At 39.3% G+C, this 22,557-nt stretch overlaps 1 protein-coding gene across 1 annotated transcript in view; it reads left to right on the top strand.

Annotated features, from left to right (window-relative positions):
* THSD7B (thrombospondin type 1 domain containing 7B) overlaps positions 1 to 22,557 on the top strand; it is an 848,907-nt gene that overhangs the window by 450,176 nt on the left and 376,174 nt on the right. The window contains exons 8-10 of the mRNA XM_036254339.1: positions 4,641 to 4,832; positions 6,538 to 6,772; positions 14,836 to 14,951. Of these exons, the coding sequence (XP_036110232.1) occupies positions 4,641 to 4,832; positions 6,538 to 6,772; positions 14,836 to 14,951 (543 nt within the window). The remainder of the gene's footprint in view (positions 1 to 4,640; positions 4,833 to 6,537; positions 6,773 to 14,835; positions 14,952 to 22,557) is intronic.

Below are 22,557 nucleotides of genomic sequence, written 5' to 3' on the forward strand. Positions count from 1 at the left end.
AAAAATAAAATAAAATAAAATATAATTAGTGATGGATATGACCACAGAATTTTATTCCTAGATATATATACAAAAAACATTGAAAACATGTACTCAAACATGTACATGTATAAATGTGTTCACAGTGGCACTATTCACAGTAGCCAAAAGATGTTCATCAACAGATGATTGGATAAAAAAATTGTGGTATTCACATATAATGGGATATTATTTTATCATAAAATGGAATGAGTAGTGATATATGCTATAATGTAGGTGAATCTCTAAAACATTATGCTAAGTAAAAGAAGCCAGCACAAAACTGGCTTCTTTTGTATGATTCCATTGACATGAAATATTCAGAATAATTGAATCCAGAGAGGCAGAACATAAATCGGTGGTTGCCAAGGACTGAGGAGAGTGGGGTCAGGGGGAGAAAGTGCTTAATGGGTAAAGGGTTTTACTTTAGAGCAATGAAAATGTTTTGAAACTGCATAGAGGTGGTGGTTGCCCAATGCTGTGATTTACTAAATGTCACTGAAGTGTTTACTCTAGAATGGTTCATTTTGTGTAATGTGAGTTTCACCATATTAAATTATTTAAAAAAAAAAATACTGAATGACAAGGTTGAAGCAGCATCATATCTCATGTTCTCAGAATCGCAAATGGTTTAAATAAGTCTACATTATGAGGAGAGAGTGTAGTTTGTCATTATTGATCCCAGGGAGGCTGATGAGGGCTGGGAGTCATTTTATAGATTTCTTGAAAGATGAATTAAATTTCCCTCTTAAATATATTCTCTTTTATTGTTATATTAAATTATCAGAGCTGGTGAAAATTATTTTTAATGGCTATGTTTCTGTGCCATGTGCTGCTTTATTTTCCATGCTTGCTTGAGATTTCAGCTGGTCTCATTGATCCCTGCAAGAACATGAAAGCAGGGTTCTCGCTGGGAAATGGGAAGATAATTATACCACTGTAGATTGACAGGTGAGGTTATTTCAGGCACACGTGCTTTATTTTTGGCTTTCAGTAATTTCGATGAGCTGACCATACAAATGAAATAATATGTAAAATGAGAATTCGTTTTGATGTTTTGTGTGGACCAGCCTGCGAAGCTGTTGGTGTTTATTTGTGCGTATATATGAATGGCAAAACAAGTGCTTTCCATGGCTATGGCATAGATGTCTCAAATTTTCAGATGAATAAGGCCATTGGGTTTTTGTAGTATACATCTTTGCAAAGGACATTTTTAAGGTTCCTATACATTGAGAATCTGCTATCTGTTGGACACCTTGACATGCATGTGGCATGAATGATTCCCAATCCTTAGAATGTCCCTGAAAGGTAAACATTACTTCATTATCACAGATGAGATAACTGAGGTTCAAAGATGTTAAATGATACACTCAAGAGGAGAAGTGCTCAGATTCCCCTTTCGATACTTAACTGTGTCAGACCAGGACACTGTGACTAGGATCCTGTTCGTTGTACCGCTATTGTTGCTTTTATAAGATTTTATATAAAACAGCTCACATATTTATTTCAGAGTGTGCTTATGACTATAGTTTGGTTCCCTCTAAAGAAAGGCTCTTCTCTTTGATCTTATTTATGCATTAGCATGTATAGACAAGCTATCAAAATGTTGATGGAGTGTTGACATTTAATTGCACTGAGGAAATGTGTGTATCAATTTGTATGAAAGCTTAGACTTTAAAACACATCCACGCACCCAAAGTGATTACTAAAGTTGCTGATTGGTGACTAGGGAGAATGTTAAATTTGGGTAATGGGAAATCTAAGCAGCTGGGAATTCAAGGAAGGAAGAAATATAAAACAACTGTGTGTCAGTCTCAGTCATTCAGAATTTGATATCCAATAACTCTCCCAACACGGGCATTGTCTTTTCCTCATGGAGCTGCAGCATGAACTGTCTTCCAAATACCTTGTATTTTTCTCCTATTATCCCTTTGTTGACACTTTGACGCCTGAAATACCTGCCCTCGTTGCCACCAATCCTCAGCCTTTTTTTTCCTCCCTGCTGAAAGCCTTCAGCTGTCATGCTGAATCCCAGAGGTCCTTCTCTTCCCTGAACTGCTGTGGTGTTTCCTCTTCAAAACACACATTTGCAGATTGGCTTTTACTTTTTTTTTTTTTAAGACTTTTAAAATTGATGTTTTGAGAGAGAGGAAGGGAGAAGGCGAGAGAGGCCATACATCGGTCAGCTGCCTCCTGCCCACCCCCACAGGGAATCAGGCCTGCAACCTGACCAGAATCAAACTCACAACCTTGAGGCGCATGGGACAATACCTAACCAACTGGGCCACACTGGTCTGGGCTTGGCGTTTACTTTTGGAGATGGTTTTATTCTCATGTGTTTATAGCTCATCTCTATGCGTTCAAGGGGGGTAAATAATAGTTCTTTTCACCTATTTATATACCATCATATGCTGTGGACATACTATGTGCTCATCCAATAGTTGATAATTGTATAACTCTTGAAGGCAGAGTTTTCTCAAAACATATTCATAGAAATACTGTTTCTGGGACAGATGTTAATAAGGGATGGCCATTGGTCAAATAAGGTTGAAAAACACTACCCACCCTTTCCACCCAGGGAAATTTACACTACATACTGGTGTTTTCAAAACTCTGAGGAATTCTTTAGTAATAAGACCATTTTACTGATTTAATCCAGTCTCTCTCTGACCGCCCCCCTTTAATTTTTTTATTCCTCAAAATGTTCTTTTCAAGATACTACTTTAAAGTGTTTTGTATACAAATGATGTTAATAGTATTCACAAGATGGAAATTGAATTTTGATTAGATGTAATTTGGCATTTTGTGTGGCCTGCCTCCTTCTATACTTGGAAAAGCACTACCCATTAGTTGTATTGGGGTATGTGTGTGTGTGTGTGTGTGTGTGTGCACGCATGCATGCGTGTGTGTGTACCTACCATACAGTGTAGACTCTACCTGAAAGTAGATCGAGACTAAAGAGAGAATGATTGGAACTGGTCTTTCAGCTTGATTATCTGCCAGAATCTCTATTACTTCTCATAATAAGCTTGAAACGTTTTATTTGTACCTCAAGGGCAATGAGCCTGGCCTCATTTACAAATAAGAATGCAGATATTATCAGTGCACAGTCTCCTCCGGGCAGTCTTGCTTACTGCCAGGTTGTTTTATTTACTTCCTCAAGAAAGGAATGTCCATCTCCTTGGAATTAGGCACAGCATCGTTAATGGGAGGAGCAGAAGTTTGGGAGTCAGAAAATTTTAAATTGATTCTCAGCTCAGGCCTGTGTGATCCTGACCATGTTTTCATTCTGAGCCACTGACTCCTCATCTATATGAGAGATGTCACACCTGCCTCTCAGGGTTTTCTCCAAGGACAGTGCCTGGCACAGAGGAGACACTTTATAAGTATTTCCCCCTTTGCAGGTATTTGTGTGTCAGATTATGACAACAGCCTTCCACAGGCACAAAGACACACAGACAAAACAGCCTCTCCTGTCATTGCCATTCCGTATTTCATGTCGTCACTTCAAACTGTAAGTGGCATCAGTGTGGTTCATGCCTCTGTTGTTATGGCGTCACTGCGAATGGAGGAATAGGAAGAGCTGAGTTGTTAATTGTAAAGAAGAATATCTAATTGTAAAAATAGGGAAGAAATAACCTAAAAGTGAGCTTTTTAACAGTCATTGTAATCTTTTGAGATATGAAAAAGTAACTTAGAAATGATCACCTATATCTTAACATCTGTCCATTATAAATATATATGTATATTTATATTATAAATGCAGGATGTTCCAAAAAATGAATACACATAAAAAGTGTAATTATGAAGTAAGTGTTTATTAAAGTACATTTTATTTTCAAAATGTAATAGAATCTACAGACGCGCTATATACATTTTGGGACATATTTATATGTTAAATATAAATATATGTAAGTAATTTATTAAAATATATATATAAGTAACTTATGAGCTCATTCAAAGGGAGGATAGAAAATGCATTTAGAAGAATTTTGGACTGGCTTTCAACTTTTATCTCAACACATTATATAATTTAGCCACGGATCCATTTCAATCGTGGTTTCAGACTATTTGTCATTATGCACAAATAGAATAAAAGAATAATGATGTGCTAATCTTGCTTAAGGTTATATATTTGAAAGTAAAAGCACACACCAGAAAATTGGATTGGTAAAATTCTTTTTTTTAGGGTAGAATAGAATGCTCAACATAAATTATGCTTTTTCAGGCCAACAGACTACTGTGACCCCTATTTTGCAGAAAAACATATATACTTGTTACATATGGTTGTCAATAATGCATCAATCGCGTCTGTCTCCAGCCATCTATGGCTAAATTGTTGCTGGAAGAAGCCCATCTTGTCCCTGTGAAGAATGACAAGTGCCAGTTTTGCTGTGGTAGCTCCCTTCCTAAATGCCAAATGATGTCCTGGCAGTTTTTCTTGACACAAATATTATGAATGGCTGAAGAAACCATCATTTTTTGCACTTTATTGGTTTAGACATGAGGTGAAGTCTTCTAAGCTGAACTGAAGCAATAGAGGAAGCAATGAACCTAAATGTTCCTTGGACTGGCCTCGAGTGTGCATTAAGCAGCATCTGTCTTGATCTGGTTGATTACAGGAGAAGATGTATCAGGGACTCTCTGCCCAGCAGCTCCTCCTCCTGAGCGGATGGCTTGTGAAATTCCCTGCAGGATGGATTGTGTGGTGAGCGAGTGGACAGAGTGGTCATCTTGCTCCCAGTCTTGTTCAAACAAAAACTCGGATGGGAAACAGACCAGGTCAAGGACTATCCTGGCATTGGCTGGAGAAGGTGAGTAATGGTACATGTTTCAACAGTGTTCCTTGTCAAATTCTTGTTCTCCCATAGATAATTGTGGAGGTCATAGCCTGGCAGTAGCCACATAGAGGTAATATCTGTGTTCCTTGAATCCAAATGAACTCTTTTCTTTCATTGTGTCCCTGGTCTCTTTAATCCTCAAGTTTATCTGTGCTGAGTTCCAGTATTTCTATGAATTGTTTTAGTTCATTCTATGTTATTTTTTTAAATTATGTTTTCTGAGGGAAGAAAACAAAGTTTGGTTGATACACATCCAGCTTTAGATCATGTAGCTGCGAACATAGCTGGGATATGCTTGGTAGAAAGGGCTCCAAACTGGGAGTCAGGAGACATAGCTTCTTAACTGGAAACTGTTCACACCGGCGAGCTACCTGATCCCAGTGTCCTGATTTTCTGCTGTCATGCAGTGAGAGGGAAAAGCGTGAAGGCTGTAAAAATGGTTTTGAAGAAGCTAAAATGTGCCATGGGAATGTCAACGCATAGCATCAAAGAAAATTAGAGGAGCAGCTGTTCCTGTCATTCATGCAACGTCGCTGTCTCCAGAGGACATGCGTCATTGCTCGGGCCCTCCGTTTGCTTTGCCTGCCCACAGCTCGGTGGGAACAGCAAGCAGTGTGGCTGCAGGCTGCAGGGAGCTCCTTTCTGAGCAAGATTCTCTTCTGTGATTCTGAGGACAAGGGCCAGGGTCAAGATGAATGAAGATATTTATATTCTTAAAGTGCAGTTGCTTCCCCTTCATGTCTTTTATATTTTTGGAAGGAGGGGGAAAAGTTCATAGTACTTAATGGGGAACATTTAATAGAATAACAAAACCAAAGTCACAAATCTGCATGAGCATTTGACGCATGGAATAAAATATAGTGTGGAAGAATGGGGAAAAAAATGAATGCTTTAGATAAATACCAGTTTTTACATGGAAATAAAAATGTGAAAGAGAAGACAAAACTGAAACTTGATCGTCTGACTCACCAAGTTGAGGATCCACATCTGTCTGTTCTCCCAGCTTGTGGATAACACATTGTCAAGTATGATTTTAGAGGGCAAGGATGGGCTTTCTCTTGCCAAACTTTGAGAGAGACTGCTGGATTTCTCAAATTGTAGTAAAATGCACTGCTTGATGGAGGATGGGTGTCTTAAAATGGTACTCTGATAAAAATAATGCTGTCTTCTCAAAGGGAGACCATATATAGGCAATGTGTGTGTGTGTGTGTGTGTGTGTGTGTGTGTGTGTGTCTATGTCTATGTGTATGTTTGATCTAATATCAGTTCAAGGTCATGGGCTATTTTACGTAACTAATTTATGTAGGCATAGTAATATTAAAATAAATGAAGATTTCTCTGGAGTTCATCTCAGAGATATATGATTCAGAGGTGGGTAATGGAATCAGTAAGTAGCGTTTTAAAATATAATTAATATGTACTGCTCCCTGTTGTTTAGAGAATGGTGCAACATGTTGTCTTCAGATTGTTATTCAGGACAAAAGAGCATGGCCTTACAGTGGGAAAGGGTGCAGTGGCTCAGACCTTTGGAAAGCTGTCTCAAAAAGGTTATTTTTCTAGACCAATAAAATAGAAAGACCAACAAATTAAGAACAGCAATAACAACAGCAGCAACATGTTAATAAAAAATAGCAACAGCTCTGTATTTTTTTTTTTTTTAATATTTTGATTTTTGCAGGTGGAAAACCATGCCCCCCTAGTCAGGCCCTCCAAGAATATCGATCATGCAATGACCATTCCTGTATGCAGCTCTATTGGGAGACATCGCCTTGGGGCCCCTGCTCTGAAGACACACTGATCACTGCCCTCAATGCAACCATTGGATGGAATGGAGAAGCTACATGTGGTGTGGGCATTCAGACACGAAAGGTGTTTTGTGTCAAGAGTCACGTGGGACAAGTGATGACCAAAAGGTATTATCAATAATTTAGTAAAAGTGCCTAGGATTTTTGCTTATTTGGGTATTTTTAGTCAAAAGCATTTTTCAAGCACTGAATATGTCTCAGTTTGCGATAGAGTAATCTATTTTTGTTTGACTCTTAAAAATCAAAAAATACGTCTTAACACAGGAGACACTTTACTAAGTTGCAATCTGTGCATTAATTAACAGATAACAGTAAATAAGACCCACAAATATGGAATCTGTTTGAGTAATCCAGTTTTCTAGAGCTGATCTCAACTTTTTTGACTCTTTCTTAATCACATAAAGAGTAGGTTCACATGAAGGTAGGTTATGGACTGTGAAAATACAGGGTTGTGTTATATTCTTCTTTAGGTCCCATTGATCTTTTCTGCAGTCAGAAATAAATTCACACAGCCATTTTGAATGGACTAATTCATGCCCTTTTACAATCCCATGCACATGGAGATGTAAATTTTTTAAAAGCAATAGGAGATTTTTGGACATAGAGACTAGGATATAGATATCAAAAGGGTCAGGAATAATTGGCAAGGGATGGAGGAAAAGCGTAATTGAGTAAGAGAGCTCAGCTCTGGGAGTTTCACCTCTAGACTAAATGAGGAGACGTGACTCTTCCTCAAGTCCATGTGGGAAGGATCGTGGAGAAGAGAATGTAAAGGGCCTATGCAATATACAGAGACTGGGTCACTGGCCTTCCACAGAGGTTTCCAAGTGGCCATGTTTGAACTAGTCCCCTTTTTGTGGTGAAAGATCCCATATGGTCAAAAGAGTGGTGGGTCACCAGGATGGGCTGGTGCAAACCAGGCAACTTAGAGATGTTCCCCAGGAATTTTCTGTTTGGGAAAATGAAACCCTCTCTTTTTTGTCTGGCCGGTGTGGCTCAGTGGATTGAGCATTGATTGCCCCATGGACTGAGAGGTCCTGGTTCAATTCCCGGTCAGGGCACACGCCCAGGTTGCGGGCTTGATCCCCAGTAGGGGTCATGTAGGAGGTGGCCCATGGATGTTTCTCTCTCACATAGATGTTTCTATCTCTCCCTAAAAAATCAATAAGAACATATTTTAAAAAAGAAACCCTCCTTTTTTCTATTCCGGATGCTTTAAGTGTGTGCATTGGGAGTTTCCACAGCCATGGCTAGGCCTGGTGGAAAAAGCAGGAAGGAAAATGAAGCTGATACTCAGAAAGAAGCAGAAATTGAAGCAGAACAAATCCTGGCAGCATCAAGCCCTGGTCCCAGCCCCTTAATTATACCCTTGCCTTTCCTGGCAACCTAGGCAAATACATTTGCTCTTCTGTCTAATTCAATCCAATTTGTGTTGCTGCCATGGGCAACTCAGACACCTGATTAATTTCATCTTGGGGCACCATGATGACAGGCTCTGGGCCTTATCCACACTGCCATGGAAACCACATTAACTGTGCGTAAGGAAAGCCACAGAAGCTCAGCGAAGGCAAGCGTGCTGCTGACGGCAGAAACCGTGCAGCCTGGCCAGATGCTGCTGGTGTTGGAGCATCCAGAGCAGCTGGCTCTGAAGTGTAAGCGAAGATAACTGACTTGAAGTGAAGCACAGTCGGGAAGACCTCATCTTTCTTCCCCATAATTGTGGCTTCCAAAGCACTGGAGTTGGATGTTCTCCATTGTAAGAATCCAGCACCGTGTCTGGCATGTATTTAGTGTCTCATAATTCATAATTCTTGTGAATTAACTTGTGTTACTGTGTGTAGGAAAGTAATGGGTTCGTCAGGGGTTGGATATGAATTGCAGAAAACTGAGAGTAGATGATGTTTATTCTGCTTCAAAAATATATCTTATCTACCATAGTACATTTTGGCAAAGGAGACTGCCGTGAAGAGTAGTGAACAGAACCTTCTTAAGACCTTCTGCTCTTATTACCTCATAAATGTTATTTCTGTTGAGATTCCGATGCTACATTGCTTGTGATGTTTTCTGGAATATCAAATTATGTTGTGTGTTTTCGCTTGCCTGGTATCCTTAACACCATGTGCACTGACTGAGTCAATGGGAGTTATAGCCAGACATGGACAATTATGTTTACATATCACCTGGTCCAGGTGACTATTTGGTTCCTGGGGTTATGGTACTATCCTAAATGGCTTCAGAAGGTATTATGTAAGAGAACTCTTTTTATTTTGGAAAGGATTAGCCTTGATAATGTTATTTATATGATGTAAATGTTCAACTGCTTTAAAAAAAGATGCATGAAATATGAGCTTTAATGTACAAATAAAATAAATAGGTCCTAGATATAGGAATATACTTTATGTAACATGCAACTATGTTCTTTATGGTAATGAGAAAATTTAGCACACTTGAAGTCTGATCTTCTACCTTTGACAAAACTTCTTGGTTCTTAATTGGAACAGAAAAAATCCCCTTGATGGGAATGCGGTTTGTTTGTTTATTTATTTATTTTTGTACGTGCCCCTGGCAGGAACCAAACCTGGGACTCTCTAGTCCGCAGGCTGACGTTTCAACTGCTGAGCCAAACTGGCCAGGGCAGTTTGTTTATTTCTTAGCATAGGAGAATTGGAATTGAAACTGACATCTACCAAATAAATTATCATTACATTTTAAAGGCTATTTGGACATGAAAAGTCAGATTATATGTCCAAATAGTCCTCCATTTCCTCTTTTATCCTCATAATTACTTTGAATTACAGATTTTTTAAACCTTTTTTTTTTCTTTATTAATTTTAGAGAGAGAGGAAGGGAGAGGGAGAGAGATAGAAACATCGATGAGAGAGAACATCGACTGGCCACTCCTGTATGCTCTCCACTGGGGATTGGGCCCACAACCTGGGCATGTGCCCTGACCGGGAATCAAACCGGCAACCTCTTGGTGCATGGGTCGATGCTCAACCACTGAGCTACACCAGCCAGGAGAAGACAGCTTTTTATTAAAGTCTGAGCACATCAGCTTATTCAACTGCTAACTTCATGATATTCTTGGGTCTTCCCAAATCACAAGAGCAAAAGTTTATAGTTGAAGGAATAATTAAAAAATGAATATGCATTTCTTTGAAAATTTACATAAGTGAGACCAAACTATTATTATTTGGTGACTAACCTCCAGTTTTGTTCAGTTACCAACCCAGAAAAATGAATTGCACAGATGTTTATCTTACACACACACACACACACACACACACACAGATATTACTAATTACTTTTTGCACTATTAATGAGGCTGGAGACTTAAACTAATTTTAATTCTTACTGGATGTCTCCAAACAATTCCACTAAACATAAGGAGCCTGAATTTAAAGTTAATTAAAACTATTGAGGTTAATGAGATTAATCGAGCTAAGAAAATAATGCCTACTGTCCAGTGAAACATATCATGAAAATTAAAGATTATCAATACTAGAAAATATTCTCTTTTCTCTGCCCTTATAATATATATATATATATATATATATATATATATATATATATATATATATATATATATTGTGTGTGTTTATTTTCACGTGGTAGCCACTGCAGTGGGAAAAGATCCCCTGCCATTTGTGAAATCTTTGAGGTGGGGGTGGGGTAGAGAAAAAAGAAAGGAGAAGAAATATCCTAAACAAGAATGGCCTTCAGGTAGAAGGAACGAAGCATGTCTCCATGGAATGGATGGGCTAACAGAATATATTTTCTCTCTAAGCACGCTGCACTGGAATGCACAGAATTCCTCACAAGTTCTGGCTTCCCTGGGTCGATGCTTTGGTTTCCATACAGTTGTGTAGATGAGAACATTACCATTGTATGAGTAATAGAACTGATCATATCAGAAAATGAGAACTAGCTAGGGCACACCTCAAACAGAAGTGAGAGCTTGTTGGTGTATTTCTAGGGTTTTGTTTGGTTTGTTTCACAATTTAATGCTTTTTCCCAGCTGCAATGTAGGAAAATAATAGTAAAGATTAAAAACACACAACTCCAGGACTTCCAAAGGTCCTGATAAGTCACTTTCTGCCTTTACAGTAAACACACCGAGCACTCTGTGAGATATAGGAATATGAAGCTCCAGGGAAGCATTCAATGTTTAAAAAGTTGCCAGGTTTGCCCCCTTAGCTGAGTGGGATGGAGCCTCCGTCTGGGGCAGGAGGGCTCCTCCAGAAGAGGGAGCACTGGCGTCTGCATCTTCACTAGGGAAGCAACCTGAGAACGGACAGGTCTTTGCAGCTCCATTTACTGCTTTTCAGCACAGCGCTTCTGAGTAGATTAGCCTACAGGGTGACCAAGAGACCATCATTATAGAATACGCCAGTGCAAGTCCAGGAAAATATAGGGTGTCCCAAAAAATGTATATACAACTTTGAATAATTATAAAGCCAGTGTTTCTTAAAATACACTTCATTTTCAAAATGTAATAGAATCTATACAAACCCTGTATACATTTCTTGGGACACACCATGTATGCGTTCAAATGAAATGCCTTCATCCTTTTATCAAGAGCACCGCCGGTCTAGGACCAGAGTGTCTGAGAAAGTTGGGAGTATAAATTATGACAAAAGGCCAGGGTCACACTTTGATTGCTAACTAAAAAGTGAACCCATGTTTCCTTGCATTTAAAGACTCCATTTTGTTTTGGAAATGGCTAGATAAAGTTGTCTAATATTCTCAGAGATTTATTTGTCTTCAGGCTGTGATACCATAGAATATGATTCAAACATTCACCTACTATTGCTAATATTCTCAGTGCACTAGGATCTGGTGTTTTAAGATATAGCTTACAGTGGCGTTCTACCATCGAAGCATTCAAAGTTAATATATGTATTTTGCACACACACACACACACACACACACACACAACAAAATAGTAGCTTGAAACATGTCAAAAGCCTTTTTTTTATGAATGGCAATACAACAATACAGAAAAGAAAACCTTATAGTTTTTAGAAGGGGAGGGCACATACGTTGCTAATGGCCAAAGAGAATAGTTGTAAAGACTTAGAGGAAATTCGTGGATATAGAAAATGGGATGATCCTTGAAGCAGTAGACTACATGTAAATAGAAAGGAAGAGGAGGTGAATCCCTGAAGAAAAGGCCAACCTTTTTGACAGAAGAAATGAACAAAAAGACAGCATCAGAACAGAATCACATTCCTGGAGAGCCCTCAGTTCACGGCCTCTATAAAAGCCATATAACCTGAGTTTGACCTTTGCCATAGAGGGGATGGTACCATTTCTCTCTCAAGGACTTAGTGGAAGAAGAGGGAGAGGGGGCCGTATTGTGGAGAACTGACATTAGGCTCAGTAGTACGTATTGTGAGTGATGCTAATAAAGTAGGAATAAAGTAGGCAATGTCAGTGCTCTAGAAAAATGAATATCCACTGCCAACCAAAGTGAGCAAAGTCCCTGCGGTGTAAGCCACCCTCTCCAGCAAGTCTAAAGCTAGCGCATGAGTACTTCTAGCTCTTTTGTGTGTGAGTGTATAAGTGAGTGCGGCCTGGGTCAGTGTGGGCCCTCCTGCCCACAGGGCACACAGGAAGTGGCTTTTCTCAAGTTGCACTTTCATTTCCAGTCATATACCAGGAGAGGCTGGAGAGGAGTTTGAAGCAATAGTTCGATTTAATTTGAGTAGATTTCAGAGTATGGATAAAGGACTTGGGGATGATTTTAGTGATTTTGCTGTCTCTACTAAATTATGATATAAAGTTTCCTTACCAGAGTTGCTTGTTTAAATAACAGTCATCCTCATCAAGACACTCTAAGAATACTGTATTTTTGTCTCTATTGTTATGTTCATTGAATTGAACTATTTGATAAACAGATTTATGTGTGTGTTAAGCATGACTACTAATAATCCCACTAAGAAATAATTGAGCAGTTCTTTATCTGTGAGTATATATATTTTCCATTTTCATCAAAATATGATATGCTCCATAATAGAAATAAAATAATACACTTTATTTGTTGATGATGGAAAGAACTGATGATGGAAACAACTGGTCCCCAACTACCTCCTCCACTTAGTATCCCACATCCCAAATACAACCACTTCTTAATAGTTGCTATGTTTTAGTCCCCCCACCCTCTCTTTATTCTGAATGGGTAAACCTTCGCAAGGTTCACAAATCTTAGCAGTATACAGGAGACACATAACAATAACAAGAAGAAGCCTTAGCACACCCTGTTCCCTTTCCTTGCCTCCTTCCCTGCCACTGGCTACTGCTTTATTAGTTTCTTATCCATCTACTGCGTCTTTATGTCAGTAGTAGCTGCCCAGGTATATATTATTATCCATATTCCCTTTCCGAAGTTTAACTCCAATGCTACATTATATATTTTTCACATGTCATTTATATATCTCTTCATTTCTCGATTTAAAATGTCCATTCATTGGTTCCTCTCATGATAATAAATTTAGCCCATTCACACTAGTTTCTCTACTGATTCCCCACATTGTTGACCTTATTTCTTGTTTCTTTTATATGTAGATTGGCTCTCTGACCCCCTGCTTTGTGAGATGAGGACATCCAAGCCCCCACTTTCTGCCTCTCCCTTCTATCTCCTGTCCTTTGCCCACTGTGTCTTTGCATTGTGACGGCGGGAATCATATCGCGAGCATTCTGTTCCACAGCCAAGTTCGCTCTCCCATGTTTTGTCTATGTATTGTTTCTAAAGATTTAAAACTAAGAAGATGTTGTAATTTTGATAACTACATAAACTGATGACATCTAATATCAATCAATTCTCCTACCTTCGTAAATGACCTATATTTTTTCCTCTTCTCCCCCAACCATTATCATCTCTTCTCTTACTTTTTCTTAGAGTTTCCAATTCGGACCATCTCTCTGTTTGTCCATAACTTTGTAAGACGGTTGGTGGACTTTTCATCTGAATCATCATGCTCTCATTAGCTTTTTGTTTTTTTTTTCTTATTAACTTTATCTGCTGCATTTTTTGTTCTCTCCTACTGGAAGGTCTTTGAACTTGCTAGACCTGGTGCCTTCTCTCTACTTTTCTTCAGGCACTCTGCCCCATGTGGCTCTGGGTCCGTTGCTCATCATTTTAGCGCCTCAGTTTTATCATCTGAAAATTAAGATTATAATGCTTTCACTTTATTATTAGGAATAAATGAAAGAATGTAGTCAAAACCCAACTCAGCAATGGATCTCAAATAGCAAAGCTCACACTATTAGGCTTTATAGTGTGCCTTCATGCTTTATTAGAAATGTATGGGGAACAGAATTGAAAATGCAAATATATGTAATGGGATTCTTCTCTGTTTTTCTTCTTGGCATATCACTGTTTTAGAAGATAATAAATGTGCTTTTGAGCCCTGTGAAGTTATTTAAAAAGACAACAAAGACTTGTTTGCCATATTCGGTGACTTTAGTTCTTCTAAGTGATATGGATGCATGGACTATTTATATTACTTTTCCTCCTAAGTGTGAGCATTAAGTGAATTACCAATAAAATAACAGAGCTGAAGTGTTTCTCTTGTTAATGCTAGTTAGTGTATATGTTATTTGTAGTCTGCCATATCTTGCTTACTCCAACTCATCAATCTATATGCTCTAAAGAAATACCTGACAATTATTGAACTATTGTAAATTCTGTTAGTAATCAAAAGTATATAATCTATTTAAGTGGTCTTCAATGATTTTTTTCCCAATTTATCTATGTATTGCCTTGCAGTTTCCTCTTCCTTTTGAATGATATCAGTGATTTGATGCATTAACCTGAATAAAACACTTTTCAAAAAATATATGCTCATTATAAAAAATAAATCAAATGATGTTTGAATTGATGCTGATGGGGAGAAGCCTTCTTGACATTTGTCTTTAGTTAGTTTCAGGGATTGTTCTCTTCCTGGTCTAGTGGAAAGTATTCCGGTGCCAGGGACTGGAGAGACTGTCTCCTTCTGCTCCGTTTCTGGCTGTGAGCCCTCAAACAAGTAGCCCCAGCTCCCTGCGTCTGTCTTTCCTCCTCTATAAAAAACAACAGGGTGATGTTTTCTGTCCTGAAATCCTACAGTTCTGTATTCAAGCACTTACTTTCCCCACCCGGCATTGATATGGTCTCTTCACATTGACAGATGTCCAGATTCCACTCGGCCAGAAACAATGCGCCCTTGTCACCTCCCGTGCAAAAAAGACTGTGTTGTGACCGCGTTCAGTGAGTGGACGCCCTGCCCGAGGCTGTGCAAATCAGGTAGGCGGATACTGTTTTCTCAGCGACTTATTTACCAACCACCGGATGGTCCCCCTGCTAAGTAGGTGAGAGACTGGAATGTGAGCACCCTTCTTTTTCAATGGCATGCCACCCTGGGAACAAGGTTTGTAAGTTTTGTAGAGGAAGCCTTGGATTTCAGGTCCATCAGAACCAGGCAGGGAAGACATATTCAGTTGTTATGTGCCGTAATTTCACTGGCTACATTGTTAACCTGTTGGCATTCTGACCATTCATATGTGGCTCCTTATACAACATCACCCCCATCACAATTTTTGTGTTGCTCTGTCTGCTTGGAGCCCAACTCCAGGTGTTTTTATTAGAATATAGGGCCTTAAGCACAAACACTGATAAATATAAACCTGTGGAAGAACAAGGGCAGATACTTTTAAAAGTGTTGACCAGGTATAGAAATTGGCAATATAAGATTTCTACTTGTTTACTTTTAGTGGTTATGCTTTATGCCCCTGGGTGTCTTGGAGGGCTATGATCCATAACACTTAATACCAAGTCCTAATAAACACACAGGAGCACTTTGGTAAAATGACCCTTGTCTTAGAACAGATCTTTCCTCCCATACTTACTATTCCTTGATGAGCTAGTCCACATGGAGTTATAACTGCTACTAGCCCCACAGCTCCATTTAAGCAAAGACCAGAAGTTAATAATGTATTTGCTCTTCCTTAGTCTCACACCTTAGCTGTGGTCCTATAGATCCCACCATTGTCACAGTGAGAGAAGGCACATCCAAGAAAAGGAAGGATGGAGAGAATATTAACCTTAGTACCCAGAGTAAATTGGGTCTTGGCCACTGGCCTTCTCTTGATAGTTGTGCCCTCTGGAGCAGGGAGTGGCCCTCCCTGTTGCTTTACTTACCTCCTGGAGGAAGGGAGAATGAAGTAAGTCGTCTTCGAAAAGAGAATGCATCCCAGGGATTGAGAGCATGGATGCCTTTCTGTGCAGAATTCCAGCCCTGTGAATCTGGGATCTCCCAAATGCACTTTGACTCTCGCACTGCTTCATGGGAGTGACATGATGAGATGGCCAACATTGGCATAGACCTGACTGCCACTTCACACCAGCTCACAGTGATTGACAAAGTTGAAGGTCGTCATCGCCAGTGTTTCAGGCTGTGGGGGTAGGGCCCTTGCACAGAGTTTTTACAACTGTGTCATTTCCTCTTCATAATACTCCTTTGTCACAGCAGGAATAAAGTAGCAGCCAATGACTTTGCTTTTGGATAGAATCAGAAATAAATATATTGAATACGAAAGAGCTTCAAAAATACAGTGAACTATTTATCTGATCTTTCAAGGGGTGGAAAGAACAATCTCCTCTAGAAATTCTCCGAAGCTTATTTTTCTGAATGAAGTTCTGACGTAAAAGAAGTGAATGGACAGGGCTTGTTCCAACCAGTCAGGGGAATGTCATTTCCAGACAGAGTGGGGCAGAAAACTATATTTGAAAAGCAGCACCTAGGAAACCAGCTTTTGGAATTTTAATAGTGATGAACCCGAAAAACATTTCAGCTCTTGAAGATAAATACTGGATACATTCACAAAGATAAAATATTCTGTGACGATGGAATTTTATTGAGGTTTAGTTATTTCTTCTAGCTTCTTCTCCATCAAAGATTAGCATGATTCCTTTGTCAAATGGTTATAAGAAAGGAAAAGACTGAATTAAAAAGTTGGCAGCCAGTTATTGGTGCTGGAACTGACAAGGTCCGCTGACCCTCAGGAGGTATATTAGTTTTGCTGGGCCGGTGTGCCCTCGTGGCCAGAGATTGCTTCAGCTACTGCTGTTGAATGTGCTACAGTCAGGAAAACCCCTCGCTGCCCGAGGGTCTTCTAGCACTGGCTAAGGATGGCGGCGTCACAGGGCATATGAAATGATTGCTCTTCCAGCAATATGGAATTTTCCTCCAATTTCCAGAAATTCACCTAATTATTTGAATGTTGGCATTCAAATGAAAATAGTTCTAAACCTCTGTGGTCTCTTTCTGCCTCCAGTTTTTCAAGCCTAGATAATTCCTTCCACAGCCTGGCAGCCAAGGGACTTGAAGGAGCAAAGATCCAATTTTCAGATTTCATCTAGCTTCCCACATCAATTCTATGTACCCTCATGTTTAGCTTATACCTTGGGACCAGGACAGGGGTAGGCAAAAGTAGGTTTACAGTATTGAAATGAAGTTTATTCTTGTATTATTATTTATTCTTGTATTATGTAATTTTCCCTAAGAGCATTTGTAAGCCTACTTTTGACCACCATGGGTAATTGGTGTGACGGGGGATGGGTGACTATGAGAGGGAGGAGATTATTGGACAAAATGCCTCTCATTTTTTATTGCCTTTGAATCACTTGGAAGCATTATTAAAATGCATAGTTTCAGCTCCATGGCCAGAAATTCTGATTCAGTAACTAAGACACATTTCTTAAAAGTCTGAGTTGTAAGAAGCTGCTGCTAAATGGAGATGCTTTCTCCCCCTTATGATAAAAAAGGAACACAGGCACATTAGCTAGCACGCTTGAACTCTGGATATATAGTATGTGTTTTTCAGCTCCTTGAATGCATTATGTTCTTTAGAGTGCAAATGATGTAGATTGTGTTAACTGAGAACATCAATGATGGAACCAGAGGGCCAGAATTGAATACCAAAAATTGCTCTGTGACTGTAAATACATCACATCATCTTTCTCTGCCTCAGTTTCCTCATCTGTAAAGCACCTAAATATAAGGAAAGCAGTTAGAACAATGCTTTGTGTGCAGTAGGCACAGGGCAAGCATTTCTGTAGTTCTTCTAAGCCTTTGCACCTGCTGTGTATGACGCTAGTGCTGTGTTTAGCTGCCCCTCTTTCTTGAGCCCTCAATTTGTGCATCCCAGGGACCTGCTGTAACAATCTCTACCCAGGATGCTACTCACATCTCCCAAACTGCATTAGACCCTCCCCCGTCCACCTCTCTAACTACATTATCCCACAGCATCCCATATGTCTCCTTCATGACGCTCTCTTATTTTTCTATTCTTGTTAACATTGTCCTTGCTGATTGTAAGTCTATGAATGTGGGGACCAATTTAGTTGTTTTCACTGCTGGATCCTCTAACCCCAGCATAGTATGTGGCATAGTTGTCACTCAATAAATATTTTTTGAATAAACAGATAAACGTAAATGCTTATACAAGTCCCCTGGGAGACTTATTAAAATATAGTCTAAGTCAGTAGACCTGGATAGGCCCTGAAGTTGTATCTGTGATCAAGTTCCCAGGTGGTACCTATATGGAGGTGTGGGGTGGGGGGGCACTGGGCTTCATTATAAATTTTTGAGCAAGGCAATGACATGGTCAAAGTTGTGAATTAAGAATTGCGGACTAGGAATAGATCAGCAGGTGGGAGCATATATGTGGGTGGGTGTGGGGTGGAAAAAGTGATTTAATGTACACTGAGAGATCAGAAGGATGGGCCTGAGCAGGTGGCAATCTCAACCAATGAAGATGGATGACCTCTTTTTTTTTTTTTTTATCCTCACCCGAGGATATTTTTCCATTTTTTTTTTTTTTTTGTACAGATAGAGTGGGAGGGAGAGAGAGGAAGGGAGAGAGAGAGAGAAACATCGACGTGAAGGGACACATCGAGTGGCTGCCACCCGCACGACCAACCAGGGCCGGGGACAAACTGCAACCGAAGCACGTGCCCTTAGCGGGAACCGAACCCGGGTCTCTCCGGACCGCAGGCCGACGCTCTAACCACTGAGCCAAACTGGCCAGGGCGGATGACCTCTTTTTTTATAGCTGTGGTTTTAGGTTGGGCCATCAATGTTGAGAAGAGTTTATGTCCATGGTCCTCAAACTTGGCTGCAAAATGGAATGACCTGGAGATCTCTAAAATATACCAAGACATTATGATTTAATAGTTTCTTGTTTGTATGTTTGTTTTGGTGTCACCCGGGAATCACTGGATTATGTGAATCCCAAACCAAATTTATTCCAAACCTCTCAGAAAGCCAAAGTAGTTCCAGGGGGGAGAGTGCTCCAAGAGTGATTGGTATCTTAGCAACGGATGACTTGTATCAGATTGTTTTTGGTGCTGACTGGGTTCATGAGCTAAATCCTTACAACTTAAAAGTATTCTCAAGCCATAAACACTTTCTCATCTGATTTTCTTCCTCACCTGAGGATATTTTTCCATTGATTTTTTTTTTTTTTCGAGAGAGTAGAAGGGAGGGAGGGAGAGAGAGAGGGAAAGACATTGATGTGATAGATACATATCAATTCTTTGCCTTTCAAATGACCCCAGCTGGGACAGGTTTCTAACCTGCAACCCAGGTACATGCCCTTGACCAGAATCAAACCTGTGACCCTTCAGTCCATGGGCCCATGCTCCAACTGCTGATTGTCTTCTTAAAGGATTAATGCAAGTCTCATGTTCTTTTAAGTAAACCAAATATTTATCAAGCTGTGGTCCTGTTGTGGTCTCTCCAGTTTTTAGGTCCCAGTAATAAATTAACTCCATAATCAAGGACCATTGTTTGATACATTTTTTGCCATTTTTTCTTATTTTTCTTATAGCCTATAAAACAAATACCTGCTTGAAGTATCTAATGTTGTTTGCTTAATAACAGTAACAGTTTGTTAATTTAGAGGTCTCAGACCCATGGAAATTTTCAATGTGTAGATGTCTGAGATTCACCTCAGCCATTGTTAGTCAGAATCTCTTCATGTTTAAGGGAAATTTGCAATATTAATATTCTCCAGGGTTCTGGTCAAGATGGCAGCATAGGTAAATGTGGTACTCAAATCCTCTTACACCACATCAGAATTACTACTAAACTATAGAAGAACCATCATTGAGGACCTCCTGAAGCCTAGCTGAACCAAAGTCTAGAATTAAGGGTATGCAGAAGAAGGACATGGAGACTAGTAGGAGGGGTAGAGATGTGGAATGAATTGGTCCGACATCCATGTGTGGCAGACCTAGCACTAGAGGCAGCTGGCCCTGGGTCAAAGCTTAGCCTCTTTTGGGTATCTCGAAACCCAGCATAAGTAGCAGTCATCTGCAGATCACTTTGTAGCTCATGCCAGGTGGCCCCAGGCAGGGCACAGGTGGCAACTGATGTTTTCCTGCACCTCCTGGGAGGTCCTAGAGCTAGTACTGTCATTGGACAGCTTCAGACCATGTTGAAGCACCACCTCCATGACCAGCACACTCAATGGGCAGATTCAACAGGCACCCGAGCCCTGATTAAGTAAGCCTTGTTCTGTGGGGTTTGCCCACACACTGCTGATCCTCCATGGTGGTTGCAGCCAGTCCTTGCAGCTGATTGGCCTAGGGATAAATCTCTCCCACTGAGGTAGCAATGGCTATCAAGGCTCAACTACAGCTGAAGGGTGTACATATTCTACATGGGGAGCACACCTGGAGTGCCAGCTAGAGTGATCAGGGAGGCTGTGCCACTAGACCCTACAGAACACCTACTATAATAGGCCACTCTACCAAGCCTGGGAGATGTAGCAGTTCTACCTAATACATATTAAAAAACACAAGGAGGCAGCCAAAATGAGGAAACAAGAAACATGTTCCAAATGAAAGAACAGAATAAAACTCCAGGAAAAGAACTAAACAAAATAGAAACAAGCAATCTACCAGATGCAGAGTTCAAAACAGTAGTTATAAGGATGTTCAGTGAACTTAGGGGGAGAGTAGATGAACTTAGTAAGAACTTAAAGAAATAGGAAACATAAAAAAGAACCAGTCAAAAATGAAGAACATATTAACTGAAATAAAGAATACATTACAGGGACTCAACAGTGGAGTTAAATCAAATAAGAGATTTGGAAGATGAGGAAAAAGAAAATACCTGATCAGAACAGCAAAAATGTTTAAAAGAATCCCCCCAAGTGAGGATACTATAAGGAGCCTCTGAGACAACTTCAAGTGTACCGACATTCACATCATGGGGATGCTGGAAAGAGAAAGGAGAGAGCAAGGACTTGAAAACCTATATGAAAAAATAATGACAGGAAGCTTCCCTAACCACATAAAGGAAATAGACATACAAATCCAGGAAGTAGAGTGAATCCCAAATAAGATGAACCCAAAGAGGCCCACACCAAGACACACCATAATTAAAATAGCAAATGTTAAAGACAAAGAGAGAATCTTAAAAGCAGCAAGATAAAAACACATATACATTATTTTATTTAATTCTTACCTCAACCTACAAGAGAACTCCCAAAAGACTGTCAGCTGATTTCTCAACAGAAATATTCAAATTGAATAGGCAAGGACCTAAAACCAGGATTATTAGACCCAGCAAAGCTATTGTTTAGAATCAAAGGACAGATAAATAGCCTCCCAGACAAGAAAAAGCTAAAGGAGTTCATTACCACCAAGCCAGCATTATAAGAACTATTAAAAGGTCTTCTTTAAGAATAAAAAGAAAAAAAAATCAAAATATGATTAATAAAGTAGCAACAAATACATATCTATCAACAGTTACTTCAGATGCAAATGGTTTAAATGCTCCAATCCACAGACATATGAAGGCTGAAAGGATAACAAAACAAGACCCTTACATATGCTGTCTTCAAGATTCAGTTCAGATTGAAAGATACACACAGACTGAAATAAAGGGATGGAAATGATATTTCATGAAAATGGAAACAAACCAACAAAAAGATAGGGTAGCAATACTTATACCATAAAAAATAGACTTTAAAACAAGAGACAGAAAATACTCAGCAATTCTATGACTATATATATTTATTCAAAAAAACAAAACAAAATACTAAATCAAAATGACATATATATCCATATGTTCACTGCAGCATTATTAACAATAGCCAAGTATGGAAGCAACATAAATGTCCATCAGTAGATGAATGGATATAGAAAAAGTGGTGCATTGATACAATGGAATATGACTCAGCCATAAAAAAGAATGAAATCTTGCAATCTGCAATAAAGGGATGGACCTGAGTGAAATGACAGAAGAAGATAAATGCGATACAATTTCACTATATGTGAAATCTAAAAAGAAAAGTAAACAAGCAGATCAGAAACAGACTCATTGATGCAGAGAGTATGATAGGGGTTGCCAGATGGGAGGGGGTTTGGAAGGTTGGGTGAAAAAGGTGAAGGGATTAGGAAGTACAAATTGGTGGTTACAGAATAGTCATGCGGATGTAAAACACAGCATAGAGAATATAATCAATAATATTGTAAAAACTATGTATAGTGTCAGATGAGTACCAAATTTATCAGGATGATCACTTTTATAAGTTATACAATGTCTAATCACCTGAAACTAAAGTAATATTGTATGTCAACTATAATTTGAAAATAAAAGTAAAAAAATAATAAAATTAAAAAAAATTCTCCATAAGTGACTCTTGTAAGTGGGCAAGAATGAGAAACACTTACTTAGTGCTTTGTACTTTACAGTATGGCTTCACAAACATTTTAACCTAGGAGATCATTAATGTTTGCCTGGATAGTACTGGAAATTAATTATCTTGACCTCTGCTCTCATTACCACCACATCTAATTTAAAGTCACAGATCAATGCTGACTTTCCAAGATTTCTCTC

This window comes from Molossus molossus, unplaced genomic scaffold (assembly GCF_014108415.1).
Source record: "Molossus molossus isolate mMolMol1 unplaced genomic scaffold, mMolMol1.p scaffold_m16_p_11, whole genome shotgun sequence".
NCBI classification, from domain to species: Eukaryota; Metazoa; Chordata; class Mammalia; order Chiroptera; family Molossidae; genus Molossus; species Molossus molossus.